This window comes from Balaenoptera ricei, chromosome 19 (genome assembly GCF_028023285.1).
Source record: "Balaenoptera ricei isolate mBalRic1 chromosome 19, mBalRic1.hap2, whole genome shotgun sequence".
NCBI classification, from domain to species: Eukaryota; Metazoa; Chordata; class Mammalia; order Artiodactyla; family Balaenopteridae; genus Balaenoptera; species Balaenoptera ricei.
The window spans coordinates 53,344,213-53,362,626 of NC_082657.1; the positions used below are offsets into that span (position 1 = coordinate 53,344,213).

Below are 18,414 nucleotides of genomic sequence, written 5' to 3' on the forward strand. Positions count from 1 at the left end.
CACTGGCTTCTCACTAATTTATTCAAGAACTTAACAAGTTTCAAAGACAAAGAAACAGAACACTTTATTATAAAACTTATAAAATAATTAAATATTACACATATATTTTGACTTTTCTCTATAACCCATGTTTGTTTATTCAACATTTTTCCTCAGAATTAATATCACTTAGCGAAGCAAGTGAGAACACATAAGAATAGGCTATTAATTAATAAATTAATTTTCCATAAAATAATAAAATGATAATTATATAAAGAAACAACTTGCAGTTTTTCAGAGGGCAAGGGGGTGGTGATGTGGCACTATATATATATTTTTTAATGATAAAATGGCCATTATTCTCGGCCAAGCCAAGGAGATTGAGAGAATATTCTAATCATTATTTCTCTGAGATCTGAGAATGCATGATTCTAATTAGAACGGAACAAAGGATGCTCTCAATTTAACGAACCACTGTCTAGTTGGTTGTGCTGAGCTGGCAAATCCCTGTTTGAATTGAGACTTTTTAAAGCAGTAAAATTGGGTTACATTCATCAAAGACATTGAGGAATAGAGTAGAATTATATAAATATGCCCTTAATAACCACATCTCAAAAAATTACAGAAGGACACAGTCTTGTAAGTTACTTTGGTTTTGGCAAAATAGTGTGGTATTTTTCCAGTTGAGCACAATTTTAAGCTCATTAGTGCCTACCAACAGCTGGCTTCTGAATACTGAAAATATGATCTGAAAGATTATAAAACACTCTTATTCGTTGAAGGGTCTTGGCATATTATGATTTATTAATATTCACATAGCAAGAAGACAGATGGATTTTTCTATTGTACTGTGACTTTTTTCTTGTTAACTAAATCCTAGGGCAAATTTAAACATGTCAGTTGGTAGGAAAAAAACCACAAGCGGCCTTTAATTTTCCAAGCATCTCTGATAATATGTAGGGAGCATTATAAATGATGTTTTCCTCTCCTTCAAACCAGGGCTGTTTTGCTATTTAGCTCCCCTTAGATTTTTACCAGAAATGAACATCTCACCAATTGTGATTCCCAAAGAGCAGACTTGAGGCTCCTGAGTACTTGTTCGACTAGCACCAAAAATTATGAGGTTGATAGAGTGTGTAGGGCAACAGTGTTTTGTGTGGTTTTTTTTTTTTTCCTTTTTTTCAGAGTGTGAATTTCAATGAAGTGGCGATCTTAACTATAGTTCATGTTGCCCTGTTTTCAGAATATTCCTTTTCAAGTTGTGAATTTTAGTCTTGGAGACTCTCTATAAGCAGAATATACTTTAAACAAAATAATAAAAAACAACACACACACACACACACACACACACACACGCACACACACCAAATAAACAGGACATGAAGCTTGCTAGTCCAGCAGCAAGCACAATCACGAGCACCATTTGGCGTTTGTATAACTTCTGGTTTGGGGTGTCCACAGTTCGGTCAAACTGTGAGCTCCAAGGAAGTTAGGCAGCGTGTTCCGTCCACGTTTGATTGCTCCAAGTCTTAGTCTTTGACTTGAAGTCTTAAAGGGCCTTTTCAAAACTGACGTCTTGGTCATGGAACCCTCTGAGGTTCACAGGGGGGGTCTGTCCCAAAGTTAACAAGAGTCTCACTTTGTCAAAATTTGTCCTATCTCATTGTAAGTCATCACTTCTTGCGTGTAACAGTGCAAATCAAAGCTGTTCTGTCTTTGTTTTATGTTCTTGTAAATCAGATTTGTCATCGCTTCCCATGTTCAAGTGCTTCTGAGTACCATGTGCGTTGGGGAACTGAAAAAGGAGCCTGTCTGTACTTGAGAGCGGGCCCCTCCAACACTGCGGTCAGCTCACACGTGGTCTGCAGTGTTCAGCTTTCGATGGAAATGTGGCTGGTCTCTCCGGAGTTTGGGAGGTAAGACCCTGGCCCTTCCGGGCTGGAAGGGTGTCAAGATCAGCTCTTCCTTGTGCATGACTTGCAGCATTGTTTGCCGTAAAATTTGTGGTTGCAGACACCATGCTGAGGAACAAGATGACACCAGCCGAAGAAATCTACACAGGATGGATCCTCTAAGGTGAGAGAACACATTCAGCACGTTAGGATAGGTTCTTAGCCTTTTTCTTAAGGTCAGGGCCTAGAGAACAAAGACTTGGGGTCGACTTGCCTTGTGCCCCTGAGTGGTTCTTACATTATACATTAGGACTTTGGTGGGAGGGTGGGGAAAGCAGGATTAAGACACCTAAAGGGACCATAGCCATTAACAAAATGTAAACAGGTGGGGGGAAAGTGGGTGTTTAAAAAAAGTCATATCCAGTCTGAGATTAATGTCAGATCCTCCCAAATAACCCGGGGACTACCATTTTGCCTCCAAGGGACGTACCCTAGAACAGCGCATTAGGGATACCCTGAGGATGTTGTTAAACCACTAGTTCTGCTTCAGAAGGTCTGGGGTGAAGACTGAGATTTTTTATTTCTAACAAGCACCCCAGGGTTGCTGCTGCTAATCCAGGCATGTTACTTTGGGGAGCAATGAACCTAATATATTGGGAGTCAGGAAACCTGGATTTAAGGCCCAGCTGCGACATTCTGTGTAGGTTTAAATAAAACCTCATGGCCAATTTGCAAATAAGTGAATTTAAGTCAGCATTAATCTTTACAAACTTCTTTAGTTCTTTAAGAGAACAGACGTGATTATCTATTGGAAGCAGAACAGTGGGCATCAAAGGGTTTTACCCAAAAGGGCCTCAGGAGATACAGAAAGCACATGAAGTTGTATGTAAATTTTTCTTTATATAAACATATATGCATGTTTTAGGAGTTAGGGTTCAGTCATTCTACTGGATTCTCAAGGATTTTTTTTTTTTTTTTAATTTTTATTTATTTATTTATTTTTATTTTTGGCGGTGTTGGGTCTTCGTTTCTGTGCGAGGGCTTTCTCTAGTTGCGGCAAGTGGGGGCCACTCTTCATCGCGGTGCGCGGGCCTCTTACTATCGCGGCCTCTTTTGTTGCGGAGCACAGGCTGCAGACGCGCAGGCTCAGTAGTTGTGGCTCATGGGCCTACTTGCTCCGCGGCATGTGGGATCTTCCCAGACCAGGGCTCGAACCCGTGTCTCCTGCATTGGCAGGCAGATTCTCAACCACTGAGCCACCAGGGAAGCCCTCTCAAGGATTTTTGACTTCAGAAATATTTAGGGTCTACCCTACACTCTCATTCATAGCTGGAATTTTTTTCTCTATGAAAGGCTTAAGTCACCCTCAACTCACCCAAAACCACCCTCTGCCCACAGGCACCCAATCATGTCCCTTCCGAATTCATCCTTCAGTGGCTCCCGTGTGCCTTCAGACATGGCATGAAACGTTGCCGCTCTTCTGTGTTTCCTGCTGCTCCCAATTTGTATCCTGTCTTCCTGCGATTCAGAACTGCCTACAGTTCCTTCTTCCCTTCCTTAAGACTTGGTTCCTCTGCCTAAAACTCCCTTTTACACACACACACTTCACCCCTGTCTCAAAGTAGCTCCAGTGATCCTTTTAAAACAGAAATCCATTCATGTCATGTCTCTGCCCCTAACTCTGCCACGGGATCCCATCCACCCAGAGCGAAAGGTACGGTCCTTACAATGACAGACGAGGCCCTAGGATCTGGTTCCCCTAAGACACCTGAGACACTTCCCCTTCATTTCCCTTAAGTCTTTGCTCAGAGGTCACCGATCAGTAAGGCCTTCTCTGACCACCCTATAAAAATAGCAAGCCCTTTGGCCTCCCAGGAAGGACTCTCTATTCCCTCCCTTGCTTTATTTTTCTACACTGGATTTACTGGCATTTATCATATTATGTTTACTAACTATCTGGGTCCTCTCTAGAGTGCAAGAACCTTGAGCAGAGATTTTATCTACTTTTTTTCACTTTGTTCCCAACATCTAGTGTCTTCTGAGTAGCTACTCAAAAAATATTTGTTGAAAAAATAAATTCCCTGTACCTCTCATGGCTGAAACAACCCATTGAAACCATACTAAGTGTCAACTTGGGTGTAAGGATGAAATGGAGTTGTTATTTTCTTTCCAATAAGTCCTGGATATATTTTGGAGGTAGAGTCTAAAGGATTTACTGAAAGGTTGGTAAAGGGTATGAGAGAAAAAGAAGAATCAAGAATGACTCTAGGATTTTGACCTGAGCATCTAGAAGAATGGGATCATGTTTACTGAAATGGGGACCTCTATAGGGGTGGAGGTAGGGCACCAGGAGACTGGTTTAGGATGTATTGTTAGAGATATAAGCTAGACATGAGCTGAAGACTTTGCCTATGTGCCTATTTATACATCTTCAAGTTCAATTATTTTTTAATATATACTTGTACAGTGTCTTATACCCCATTAGCATGTACCCTAATCAATCAGAATGTGCATCTGGATCGGTTTCTATTTAGATTGTAGAGATTATCTTCTTGATGCAGTGGAAATACTGGAGGATAAGAACAGACCACTAAAAGCGTGGTCCTAACTTCACTGTTTATCGTCACTTACCCCTCTCGAGATAAGAATGGAATTTTGACAGGTATCTGCAGCTTGTGCTATAAGCTAAACGTAAGTCCCGAAGCAGACGTGAGGGTCCTCACTATGCTATCAGTCAGTATAAGTGCTGTGTTGGGTTATAGTTATCATGATCATTACCAGTAGCTTGTTATTCGAGCTTCTATGATGAGTCAGGTATTTTATTTACACTATTAAGGACGACCCTAGAGTGAGCTTCACATCTTACATGCAAACAACTGACAAATATTTTTGGCTTCATCTTCAAAATACACCCAGCATCCAGCCACTCCCACTCCTGCGACTGCCCCAGTGGAAACTCGTCCCCTCGCTGGACTGTTGGAGCTGCCTTCTGCAAAGAGCAGACAAGCCCTCGTTCTGTTCTCGGTCCCCTGCCCTCTTCTCGGTATAAGTGCCAGTGATCCTCCAAGTCAGATCCTCCTGCACCCCTGCTCTAAGTTCTCTGTTGCCTTCCGTCTAACTCAGAGTTCTATCTGAGGTTCTTATAATAACTTACAAGGCCTCCAGGACCACTTTTAGCTCTTGGCTTAACCCCCCTCTTCACTGTATTCATCCTACTCCAGGTGTCTTGCTGTCCTGCCTTGATCAGATTTACATATTCCTGCCTCAGGGCCTTTGCATTTGCTGTTCCCTCTGCCAGGAACACTCTCCTTCTAGATGCATACATAGCTCACCTTCCTTTAGGTCATCTTTAGGTCTCTGTTTAAATATCGCATCATCAAAATTGAAACCTCTTCCCTGTGTCACCATGGGAATGCTTACTGCCCACTCACAGTTCCTGAAAACTCAGGGCCGAAAATACACTCAAATCACTTCCCCCAGTGCGCATCCAGCCAGCAACATAAGAAGGAAGACTTCTGGGCAGTAGTGTGTGCATGCCACGCTCCCTACCTTGGGGATGGGAATGGGAGAACTGAGAGGAAATCTCCAACTTAGTAAGACTATAGCCCACGTTTTTGGCCAGGAAGAAACACCTGGGCTTGTGTCCTTCCTATTTGCCTTCTCATTTTACTCCTCTTTCTAAAAGGAGACCTGACTCAGTCAAGAGGCATGGAGAGAAGTCCCTCTTCTAGGAAGCCTTTTCCCACATCCTCCCTTTTCACTTCGCACCATCCCTGCAAACCAGCTAGAGCTCACCGCCATCACAACGCTACGGATGTTCCACCTGTTTTATTTGCTGTGGTGTCTTTCTCCTCTTTTGAGACACTGAGCTCCCTGTGGCTTAAGAACAAGACCCTGCCATGTTCTTTTATCCCTAGAAGAGTGCTAAAGGTAAAACAGTAGTACTTAACACACAGTCTTTTATTTATACACTCCTGCATTTGTTCATTTAACACATGTTGAGCACCTACTGTGTGCCATGTGTGGTGATGGGTGCACAAAATAATAAACATCAATAGCCTTCCCACCGCCTTGCCCCTAGCATGCCTCTTGACTCTCCCCACCTCACAGCCCTGCCCAGGAAATACGTACTCTTGAGTATTTTCAGGATTGGCCTTTGGCCTTTCTTGAAAGTACTGAGGGGGCATGCCCTTTATTTGTGGCCTTCCAGACTGAGTCTCTGTATGTGTGACTTTGTCTGTGGCCAACTGACTAAAGGGTGAAAGTGAAAAATCACCGATGGTGAGGAAAGGAGTCGTCAGTCTGGGAGTATATGACCACTTGCTTCTTCCCCTATAAGCTTTCTGCTGAGAAAGGCTGCAGGTCTGTAGAATTCTGGCATTGCCTTAGAGGTGATCTGGCTCTGAACAAGTGCTATATTATTGGTTTTCTTATCTTGTGCAAACCTCAGATAAGAAAGGAGAAAGAGCAGAGGAGAGAAAATTGATGCCTGGAGCTAAGGCTATAAGAAGGAGATAAACAACAACATCAATTTAGAGAGGGAAGTGGTCTGGACAGTGAAGAGAAAGTGAGTAACAGGCCTGAACCCGATTCACCACAAATTGGAAAACCTGGGGTAAGAGACTGGACAGTTTTCAAAACGCTGTGATTGGATAAAGGGAAAACTCAGCAGGTACACGATGGAAAATGATTCTTGGGCACAAGGAAATCTGATTAGGCTGAATAAATATTTCCTGGTGTTTGTCAGGTTACTTTAAAATAAGATGAACTAGTGAAGAACAATATGGTTCACTCAGACAAGTGAATTTCCCATGTTTCCATCAGCACTCACTGTACTTCATTTGACCTAACTTGAACGAAAGAAAACCATTCAAGTTGTAGTGCTAGGATAATGCATATTCACTGCAATTGTAATTTATCTGTCGCCTCAATTAAAATGTAAGCTCCTAGAGGGCAATTCTTGTTCACTCTTGCATTCCCGTGGATCAGTATAATCTCTGGCATATGGTGGTTACTTTGTTCAACTTTTTTTTTCTTTCTTTTTTTAAAGGTAATTTTTATCTGATATTGGAGTATAGTTGATTTACTATGTTGTGTTAGTTTCAGGTGTACAGCAAAGTGATTCAGTTATACATATATCCATGCTTTTTCAGATTCTTTTCCCATATAGGATATTACAGAATATTGAGTAGAGGTCCCTGTGCTATACAGTAGGTCCTTATTGGTTATCTATTTTACATATAGTAGTGTGTATATGTTCATCCCAAACTCCTAATTTATCCCTCCCTCCCCACGTTTCCCCTTTGGTAACCATAAGTTTGTTTTCGAAGTCTGTGAGACTGTTTCTGTTTTGTAAATAAGTTCATTTGTATCATTTTTTTTTTAGATTCCACATATAAGTGATATCATATGATACTTCTCTTTCTCTGTCTGACTTACTTTACTTATTATGATGAGCTCTAGGTCCATCCAGGTTGCTGCAAATGGCATTATTTCATTCTTTTTTATGGCTCTGGCACATGGTGGTTACTTTTTTCAATTTAAATTTAGTTTAAGAAAAGGGCCTTGCAACATTACCATTTCATCCTTTCAAAGTAAAAATTAATGGCTAAAAAAGCCATTAATTGTAGAATTAAATGTTCCTTGCACACCCATGCAAACAAGATCATTCTGAGCAGGAACTTTCCTGGATTTGTGCCTTGTACACCTCTCAGGAGTGCTCTTCACATAGACTTTGATGTGAATGGCACCCCCTAGAGTTGTGCAGTGCATAAGCCGCGCAATCAAATATGGTAGGCTTTTGAAAAATATTCCAAAGAGCAGTAAAACTGACTGGCACGTGGGGGTCCTTTACCTCTCTTCTCAGGAGCTGGACAAAAGTTTGTATTACAGGCTCGTAGCACTGGAGGTTTCTGCCGGAGCAGACAACTGGAGGAAGGCCGGCCCTGCTGAACACAGTGGACTGATCGGGTCTGGACCCCTCCTCCACAGGTCACCGTGCACTGCAGAAAAGGGAAAAGAGGAAGGAGTCAGGAACAATCGGGATGGTGTCCTGTCTGATGTCAGCGACATCAAATAAAAGGAATCCCCATGCTTCATGACATTGCCAAGACGCCTGTCCATAAAATAGGGATTGTCCAGAGCCAGGCACAATGTGCCCGTGGTCCACTGAGTCTCTTCTAACACGTGGGAGCCATGTGGTCTGATTAGAAGGCTCTTAAGCAAATGCTATCTATCTCCCCCAAGAGTGTGTGTCTCCTAGTTAAGTGACTCATAAAGAAGAGAGCTTCCAGAAATACAGGAGCTGCTGTAAGAATGCAGAAACAAATAGAGACACATCTAGGCAATTCATCACAGTATTTAAAGAATTCCAGGCAATCTCTGCAGATACGATAGTGGAGGGGATAGTTCAAAACTTGGACAGCGAAAGAAATAACTCTCCGAGACAGCTTTGGAATTATGCCCTCTGTGCCCAGCTGAATTCTGGGTTAGCATGGTGGATATGGTGCTTCCTAGAAGTCAATTATTCACTGTCCAACTGAAGTTAAAAAAAAAAAAACAAAAACTAATAAGGACTGTCAAGTTATTTTTTTTTTCCAGGCACACATATAAAGATATGTGTGCCTGGAAAACAAGAAAATATTATCAGGGAAAAAGATAGCCCTTTAAATAGATTTTTATATGTATTTTGCTTTCAAAAAATTCACTACGTTATCCTTATTATTTTTCTTATTTTATTGTGGACAGGTGAGGACTTCATCTCGGACAAGCATCACTTATATGGATTGGCATTTGAGAGGAAAAAATATGTTGAGGTAAAAAGAGTATGAGTTTTGGAATTAGCCCCAAATTCAAATATAGCTGTATTATCGTTATCAAATCATTTAAACCAGAAGTTGGCAAACTTTTTTTGTAAAGAGCAAGATAGTAAATATTTTTATTTGATTTACAATATTATATTAGTCTCAGGTGTACAACAGAGTGATGCAAAATTTTTATAGATTATATTCCATTTATAGTTATTATAAAATATTGGTTATATCCCCTGTGCTGTAAAATATGTCATTGTAGCTTATTATATATACAGTAGTTTGTATCTTTTAATGCCCCTCCCACTCTGTTACTGGTTTGTTCTCTATATTTTTTACATTCCACATGTAAGTGATAACAAACAGTATTCGTCCTTCTCTATCTGACTTAGTTCACTAAGCATAATACCTTCCTGGTCCATTGATGTTGCTGCAAATGGCATTATTTCCTTCTTTTTTATGGCTGAGTAGTAGTCCATTATATACATGTACCACATCTTCTTTATCCACTCATCTGTTGATAGGTACTTAGTTTGCTTTCATATCTTGGTTATTGTAAATAATGCTGTTATGAAAATTAGGGTGCATGTATCTTTTTGAATTAGTGTTTTCATTTTCTTTGGTTACATACCCAGGAGTTGAACTGCTGGGTCATATGGTAGTTCTATTTTTAGTGTTTTGAGGAATGTCCATACTGTTTTCCACAGTGTCTGCACCAATTTACATTCCCACCAACAGTGTATAGGGGTTCCCTTTTCTCCACATCCTCGCCAACATTTGTTATTTGTGTTCTTTTTGATGATAGCCATACTAAGAGGTGTGAGGTAACATCTCACTGTGGGTTGTTTTTTTTTTATAAATTTATTTATTTATTTTTGGCTGTGTTGGGTCTTCGTTGCTGTGCGTGGGCGGGCTTTCTCTAGTTGTGGGGTGAGCGGGGGCTACTCTTCAGTGTGGGCTTCTCATCACAGTGGCTTCTCGTGTTGTGGAGCACGGGCTCTAGGCACGTGGGCTCAGTAGTTGTGGCACGCGGGCTCTAGAGCGCAGGCTCAGTAGTTGTGGTGCACGGGCTTAGTTGCTCTGCGGCATGTGGGATCTGCCCGGACCAGGGCTTGAACCCATGTCCCCTGCATTGGCAGGCAGATTCTTAACCACTGTGCCACCAGGGAAGCCCCTCACTGTGGTTTTGATTTGCATTTCTCTGACGATCAGTGATGTTGAGCATCTTTTCATGTACTCTTTGGCCATCTGCATGTCCTCTTTGGAAAAATGTTTATTCAGTTCTTCTGCCCATTTTTGATTGGGTTGTTTTGGTTTTTGATATTGATTTGTATGAGTTGTTTATATGTTTTGGATATTATCGCCTTATTAGTCACATCATTTGCAAATACTTCCTCCCAGTCAGTAGGTTGTCATTTCATTTTGTCTATGGTTTCCTTTTATGTGAAAAGTTTTTAAGTTTAATTAGATCCTACGTGTTTATTTTTGCCTTAGTTTCCTTTGCCTGAGGAGGCAGATCCAAAAAAACATTGCTACAATTTATGTAAAAGAATGTTCTGCCTATGTTTTCTTCTAGGAGTTTTATGGTTTCTGGTCTTACATTTAGGTCTTTAATCCATTTTGAGTTTATTTTTGTATATGGTATGAGAAAATGTACTAATTTCATTCTTTTACATGCAGTGGTACAGTTTTCCCAGTACCACTAATTGAAGAGACTATTTTCTCCACTGTATAGTTTTGCCTCCTTCATTGTAGATTAATTGACCTTAAGTGCATGGGTTTAATTCTGGGCTCTCTATTCAGTCCCATTAATCCATGTGTCTGTTTTTGTGCCAGTATCATACTGTTTAAATTACCATAGTTTTTTAGTATAGTCTGAAGTCAGGGAGCATGATACCTCCAGTTCTGTTCTTCTTTCTCAAGATTGTTTTGGGTCTTTTGTGTTTCCAAACAAATTTTAAGATTATTTGTTCCAGTTCTGTGAAAAATGCTATTGTTATTTTGATAGGGATTGCACTGAATATGTAGATTGCCTTGGGTAGTATGATCATTTTAACAATATTAATTATATTAATTCTTCCAGTCCACAAACACAGTATATCTTTCCACCTGTTTGTGACCTCTTCAATTTCTTTGATCAGTGTCTTATAGTTTTATGAGTACAGGTCTTTTACCTCCTTGGGTAGGTTTATTCCTAGGCATTTTATTCTTTTTGATGTAATTGTAAATGGGATTGTTTAATTTCTCTGACAGGTTGTTATTAGTGTGTGGAAATATAACAGATTTCTGTACCTTAATTTTGTATCTTACAGCTTTACCAAATCCGTTGATGAAATGCAGTAGTTTTTTTGGTGGTGCATCTTTAGGATTCTCTATATATTAGTATCATGTCACCCACAAACAGTGACAGCTTTACTTCTTCTTTTCCAATTTGGATTCCTTTTATTGCCCTGCCTTGTGCAGAGGCTGCTGACCGCTGGTTGGTGAGGCTGTGTCACAAGGTGGCTGGCTGCAGAACCCTGGGGTTAGTGCTGGCTGGCTGGTGAGCAGGACCAGGGTCCAGGAGATCCCAGGGCTGACGCCCACCTACTGGTGCATTCAGCCAGGTCCTGGGGCTAGTGCCAGCCCAGTGGCAGGCAAAGTCAGGTCCTGGGGTCTGGCTGCAGAGTCCAGCAGTCCCAGAGGCTGTGTCTAAATATTGGTGGGTAAAGCCATTTTCTGACACAGCTGCTGTGGGTCTGGCATGTCTCACAGCTTGTGTTGGCCTGCTGAGGAGTTGGGCTGGATCCCAGGGCAGCCGGCAGCCAAGGTATCTCAGAGCTGGTGTTGGCCTGCTGGTGGGTGGGCTGGGTCCTGCCATGGCTGCCGTTGTCCTGAGGCTGCTGTCCACCCGCTGGTGGGTGAGGCTGGTTCTGAGGCTAGAGCAGGCTCACTGGTAGGCTGGACTTGGGCCCAGGGAGTCTTAAGGCAGACTCTTTGCTGGTGGGTGGGGCAGGATCTGCACCCAGTTAAATTGCTTGGCCTGAGGCGTCCCAGTACTGGTGCCTTTAGGCTGGTAGGCAGGTCTGGATCCCTAGGCTAATCAGCTAGAGGGAGGTTACAAAATGGCGCTTGCCAGCACTAGTGTCCATGTGGTAGAATGAGCTCCCCAAGTGCCTGATGCCAGTGTCTGTATCCAGCGTTTGTTCCAGTTGCTTCCTTCTTCTCCAGGAGACTCTCCAAGATCAGCAGGTAGGTCTGACCCAGGCTCCTTTCTAAGCATGGCTTATGCCCTAGGTCTCAGAGCACGTGAGATTCTGTGTGCACCGTTTAAGAGCGGTGTCTCTGTTTCCCACAGTGCTCCGGAACTCCTGAAAGTAAGCACCACTGGCCTCCAAGGCCAAACGTTCTGAAGGCTCACCTTCCTGGTGCAGATCCCTCGCTCCCTGGGGACAAGCTCTGCAACTGTAACTATCCTCCCATTTGTGAATCACCCACCTTGGGGTATACTGCGACTCTGCCTCTCCTACCCATCTCACTGTGGCTCCTTCTTTATATCTTTAGTTGTAGAAGATCTTTTCTGGTAGGTTCCGGTCTTTGTCGTCAATTGTCGTTCTGTAAATAGTTGTTATTTTGGTGTGCCCATGAGAGGGGGTGAACTCCTACTCTTTCATCTGGGGAACTCTCCTCTCACAGTAGTAAATATTTTAGGCTTTATGGGCCATACGATTTTTGTTGCAGTTACTCAACCCTGCCTTTGTAGCACTAAAGCAGCCATGAACAACACAAACAAACAAATGAACATGGCTGTGTGCTAATAAAAGTTTATTCAGGCAGCAGTTGGGGGAGATAATTTGCCCACTGGCAATTATTTGCTGATCCCTGATCTAAATGATTTTACATGAATCAATTTCCAAATCTGTTAAAAGAGTAAAATAATGATAAAAATTTTAAAAAGGAATTCATAGCAATAGGCATAGCACCTAGTATGAGCCTAGCCAATTAGAGATATGCAATCATGCTAATTTCCTGATCCTTCCTCCATGTTTTAGTTCCCAGAGCCTCCCAAATACATACCCAAACCTACCTGGCTCCTGTGTTGCATGATGAGGTGGGTAGCACCTCTCAAGCCAGTGGGGTCTCTGAAGAGCTACATAACTCCCATTGGTTGTAACAACGCATGGACCAAAACACAGCTTTGGATTCCTGAGGGCATATTATGCTCTAAGACTTAGCATCACATACCAATCCTAGCCCAAAGCAATGTGTCTAAAGTTGCTTCCAAGTCTTTCGAGGAAAAGGGTGTGTCTAACATCTGAGTTTAAAAGCTGGGTGTCTTTGGCTGAATTGCCTAAGTCACTGAGCTTTACCTGCCTCAAAATAGGGACAAAAATACCCACTGATAAGACTGTTTCCAGGATGAAGGGAGGGAATACAGGATGCGTGTACAGTCCGTAGCATAGAAAGGGCTTGACAAATGTTAGCTATTATATTATTCAGAAACATGACATAAAAACCAAATGAGTCAAGACTCTGAGCAGCATTTCTAAAATACAGAAGACTCTAGGGATGGTTTTAACATCACCAACTGTGAACATTAGCACTAAGTGACAGCCCTGGGACTAAGTACTTTATATTATTTACTCATTAAAAAACTAAAAGAGAAAACAAAAACCCCAGCTCTGCAAGATATTATCATCTCAATTTTCTAGATGTGAAAATGGAGGCTCACAGACGATGGAATCTGCCCAGGGCCGCACGGGCAGTGGAGCTGGCCAAGGCGCTCAGGTTGTTTGGACAGGTCTGTAACAGCAGCAGTTGTAAACTGCCTCCTGTTTTTTGAATCTCTCCTAAATGTAGACCCCCCCCCCTCAATCTGTGTGTGCTCACCTGTTGCCATGGCGATGAATACCACCCAGCTGCCATACTGTACACTGGACGGGCTGGACACGCCCCTCGGTTGCAGGTTTCTTCCAAGTCCAGGTTTGGTTTCTTAATATTGCGGCACCGTCGCTCAGGGAGGGTTATCAGCTTGCCCTGGAAGGCCTTCTCGCTGCATTTCATTTCCCTCTTCCTCACCCCCAAACCACAGCTAGCGGAACACTAGGGGCCAAGAAAAGAGGCGTCAGTGGGCAGGCTCTACCGTTAAGTCTGCTGAGCGGATGCGTTCTGACCTAAGGATGCACCATCCACGTGTAATCAGAGGGGTGGGACTGCGGCAGGTCAACCACGCCACACCAGGATCCCGAAAGCACTGCACCCGGTCCCTCATGCTACAGAGGCCGGAGAATCGGAGTCCCTTTCCCAAGGTCACAGAATTCATCAGTACCATAAAACGAAATGAGGCCCTGCCCAGCAGGACCACGAGATGCCACACGGAGGGAGTGAGACCAAGTCCGAGAGAAAGACAAGATGGGCAGAGGATGTGATCAGGGTCTCTGTGTAGTGACTGGATGTCCAGGAATACCTGAGGCCTCTCTGCAGAGTCAGGGGGTCTGTGTGCCAAGGAAGCAGGGCAGGGAGACTGGGGTTAGAGGCAGTGCAGGGGAAGAACCATCAGGTAACAAGTAACTTCCCTTCATTTTTACCCTGCCTCTCTCTTGGCTGAGATACAACCTGCAGCTGTGGTATGGCAGGAAAAACAAAAAAAGAGAAGGAGGGAGGCTGATGAAAAGTACGAGAAAACCTGTTTTTGTTTTAAACAGTATTATGGAAGACTGTACGAAGCCTTGATGAACTGAATAAATCAGTAAGAATTGGCATCAGTGTAACCATCATAAATAATGAAGGATGGGGATCGGATCAAGATGGCGGAGGAGCAGGATGTGGAGTTCACCTTCTGCCACAAATACATCAGATACACCTGCACGTGGAATGATTCTCACAGAACATCTACTGAACCCTGGCAGGAGACCTCAGACTTTCAAAAGGGTAAGAAAATCTCCACATAACTGGGTAGGACAAAAGAAAAAAGGAAAAAAAAAAAGAGAGAAAGGAACTGGGACAGGATCTGTGCCCCTGGGAGGAAACTGCAAGGGGAAAGCTTTCTGCACCCTGGGAAGTCCCCTCACTGGCAGGGAGATCAACCCGGACAGAGGGGAAGCTTTGGAGCCTTGGAAGAGCACAGCAACCAGTCTGTAGAGGGCAAAGAGGAGAGAGACCTGCCTGGCACCCCCTAGCCTGAGATGCTTCTCCGCTGAGGCAGGCAGGGGCTGGGTGCTGAGGCTCGGGATTTGGAGGTCAGACCCAGGGAGACGACTGGGGTTGGTTGCTTGGAGACACCCTGAGGGGGCTAGGGCGTGGTATGCCCCAACTGAGGGAGTACAGAAAGAAGCCTGGGCCCATCAGAGAGGCAAGGCACTATTGTTGGGGGGGGGGGGTGTGTGTGCTAGGAGAGGGGCAGGACCGCCATAGGAGCTTCTTTCTCTGTGAGTGCACTCTCCAGCAGCAAAGTCCTGGAGGGGAAAGTCTGCAACCTAGGTTACTCTACCCAGCAAGATTATCATTTCGAATAGAAGGGGAGAGAAAGAATTTCTCAGACAAGCAAAAACTAAAAGAATACAGCAATACTAAACCTATCCTAAAAGAAATACTGAAAGGTCTTTTCTAAATAGAAAGGAAGATATAGGAAGGAGGAAATCACAAATGGAAAGTAAATCACTTAAATAATTCAATATACAGATCAAAAGGAAAAAAAAAACTATCTGTGAAAGCAATGATAAACACAAGGAACAGCAAAAGGATAAACATGAAGTTGTAAAAAAGGACATTAAAATCATAAAATGTGGGGAAAGAGTAAGAAAATGTAGACGCTTTTTTTTTTTTTAGAATGTGTTAGAGCCTATTTGACTATCAGTCTAAAAGCAAGCAGATATAGGAAGGGGTTAACATACTTGAAAAACAGGGCAACCACAAATCAAAAACATACAATAGATTCACAAAAACCAAAAAGAAGAAAACACAAGCATAAAATAAAAGGAAATCATTAAATCACAAAAAGAAAAACAACAAAGAAGAAACAGAATTAACTGGTAAACAAGGTTTAAAATGGCAATAAATACATATGTATCAATAATTACCTTAAATGTCAATGGACTGAATGCTCCAATCAAAAGACATAGAGTGGCAGACTGGATTAAAATACAAGAGACCCACCTTAGGGCAAAGGACACAAATAGATTGAAAATGAGGGGATGGAAGAAGATACTTCATACAAACAGCAACGACAAGAAAGCGGGAGTCACAATACTTGTATCAGACGAAATAGACTTTTTCTTTATGGCCTCTGTTTTAAAGAAGGACACTATATAATGATAAGAGAATTCAATACAAGAAGAGGATTTTACACTCCTCAACATATATGCACCTAATACAGGAGCACCAAAATACATAAAACAAATACTAACAGACATAAAGTCTCCAACTATTATTGTATTCCTGTCAATCTCTCCCTTTAACACCCCACTCACATCAATGGACATATCTTATAGACAGAAAATCAATAAGACAACAGAGATCCTAAATGATACAATAGAACAGTTACACTTAATTGATATTTTCGGGACATTACATCCAAAAAAAAACAAAAAACAAAAAACCAGAATACACATTATTTTCAAGTGCACATGGAACATTCTCTAGGATTGACCACATACTAGGGCACAAAACTAACCTCAACACATTTAAGAGTATAGAAATTATTTCAAGCATCTTCTCTGACGACTGCAATGGCATGAAACTAGAAATCAACCATAGGAAAAGAAATGAGAAAAAAACAGATTACATGGAGACTAAACAATGTGCTACTAGAAAAACCAATGGGTCAACAAGGAAATCAAAAAGAAACTAAAAAATACCTTGAAACAAATGAAATGAAAGCACAACCATACAATATCTATGGGATGCAGTAAAATCAGTTCATACAGGGAAGTTCCAAGCAATACATGCCTTCCTCAGAACAACAAGAAAAATCTCAAACAACCTAACCTACTACCTGAAATAATTAGAAAAAGGAGAGTAAATTAGAAAAAGGAGAGTAAACCTAAAGGCAGCAGAAGGAAGGAAACAATACAGATCAGAGGAAATAAAACAGATAAAAAAACAATAGAAAAAATCAAGAGCTGGTTCTTTGAAAGGGTAAACAAAATTGACAAACCTCTGACCAGACTCACCAAGAAGAAAAAGAGAACCCAAATAAACAAAATAAGAAATGAAAAATGCCTTAAAGACTTAAACATAAAACATGACACTGTAAAACTCCTAGAAGAGAGCATAGGCAAAACATTCTCTGACATAAATCATACCAGTGTTTTCTTAGGTCAGCTTCCCAAGGCAATAGAAATAAAAACAAAAATAAACAAATGGGACCTAATCAAACTTACAAGGTTTTTCACAGCAAAGGGAACCATAAAACAACCGAAAAGACAGCCTGTGGAACGGGAGAAAACTTTTGCAAATGATGCAACCAACAAGGGCTTAATCTCCAAAATATACAAACAGCTCATACAACTTAACAACAGGAACAACAAACAACCCAATTGAAAAATGGGCAGAAGACCTAAATAAACATTTCTCCAAAGAAGACGTACAAATGGCCAATAGGCACAGGAAGAGGTGCTCAACATCACTAATTATTAGAGAAATGCAAATCAAAACTACAGTGAGGTACCACCTCACACTGGTCAGATGGCCATTATTAAAAAGTCTAAAATAACAAATGCTGGAGAGGGTGTGGAGAAAAGGGAACCCTCCTGCACTGTTGGTGGGAATGTAAGTTGGTGCAGGCGCTGTGGAAAACCGTATGGAGGTTCCTCAGAAAACTAAAAATAGAATTGCCACATGATCCAGCATATAACCAGACAAAAAACTTTAATTAAAAATGATACATGCACCCCTATGTTCATAGCAGCACTATTCACAATAGCCAAGACATGGAAGCAACCTAAATGTCTATTGACAGATGAATGGATAAAGAAAATGTGGTACATATATGCAATGGAATATTACTCAGCCATAAAAAAGAATGAAATTTGCAGCAACATGGATGGATCTAGAGATTATCATACTAAGTGAAATAAGTCAGAAAGAGAAAGACAAATACCATATGATGTCACTTATATGTGGAATCTCAGATATGACACAAATGAACATATCTATGAAACAGAAACAGACACACAGATATAGAGAACAAACTTGTGGTTGCCAAAACAGAGGGGGGGAGGGAGAGGGATGGATTGGGAGTTTGGGGTTAGTAGATGCAAATTATTACATTTAGAATGGATAAACTACAAGGTCCTGCTGTACAGTACAGGGAACTATATCCAATCTCCAGGGATAAACCATAATGGAAAAGAATATAGAAAAGAATGTATATATGTGTATAACTGAGTCACTTTGCTGTACAGCAGAAATTAGCACAACATTGTAAATCAACTCTACTTCAATAAAGATAAAATAAACAATGAAGGCTAACACTGAGCTTATACTTACAGCAGCTCTATGAGGGAGGTAGGTGCAAGTGTTGGCTCCAAGGTGCCAAGGAGGAAAGTGAGGCTTAGCCCAAGGTCACACCTGTAGTAATCACTGAAGGCTGCTTTTTAATGGGCTAAGTCTGATTCAAGCCCATGCCTTTAGCCATTAGGTTATAATGTCTCTTAAAGAAAATGAGCGAGGAGGAGAGAGGCGGATGTGTTGCTCTATACTTGTCATCTACATAGAATGAAAGGGCATTGATGGAAAAGACCCAGAGGCTGTTG

At 41.8% G+C, this 18,414-nt stretch overlaps 1 protein-coding gene across 1 annotated transcript in view; it reads right to left on the reverse strand.

Annotated features, from left to right (window-relative positions):
• Positions 1-200: 200 nt before the first annotated feature.
• The window catches only part of ADAMTS18 (ADAM metallopeptidase with thrombospondin type 1 motif 18), a 153,091-nt gene continuing 134,877 nt past the window's right edge, over positions 201-18,414 (reverse strand). The window contains exons 20-22 of the mRNA XM_059903515.1: positions 13,550-13,762; positions 7,726-7,873; positions 201-2,050 (exon numbers count right to left, since the gene is read on the reverse strand). Of these exons, the coding sequence (XP_059759498.1) occupies positions 1,935-2,050; positions 7,726-7,873; positions 13,550-13,762 (477 nt within the window). The 3' untranslated portion in view covers positions 201-1,934. The remainder of the gene's footprint in view (positions 2,051-7,725; positions 7,874-13,549; positions 13,763-18,414) is intronic.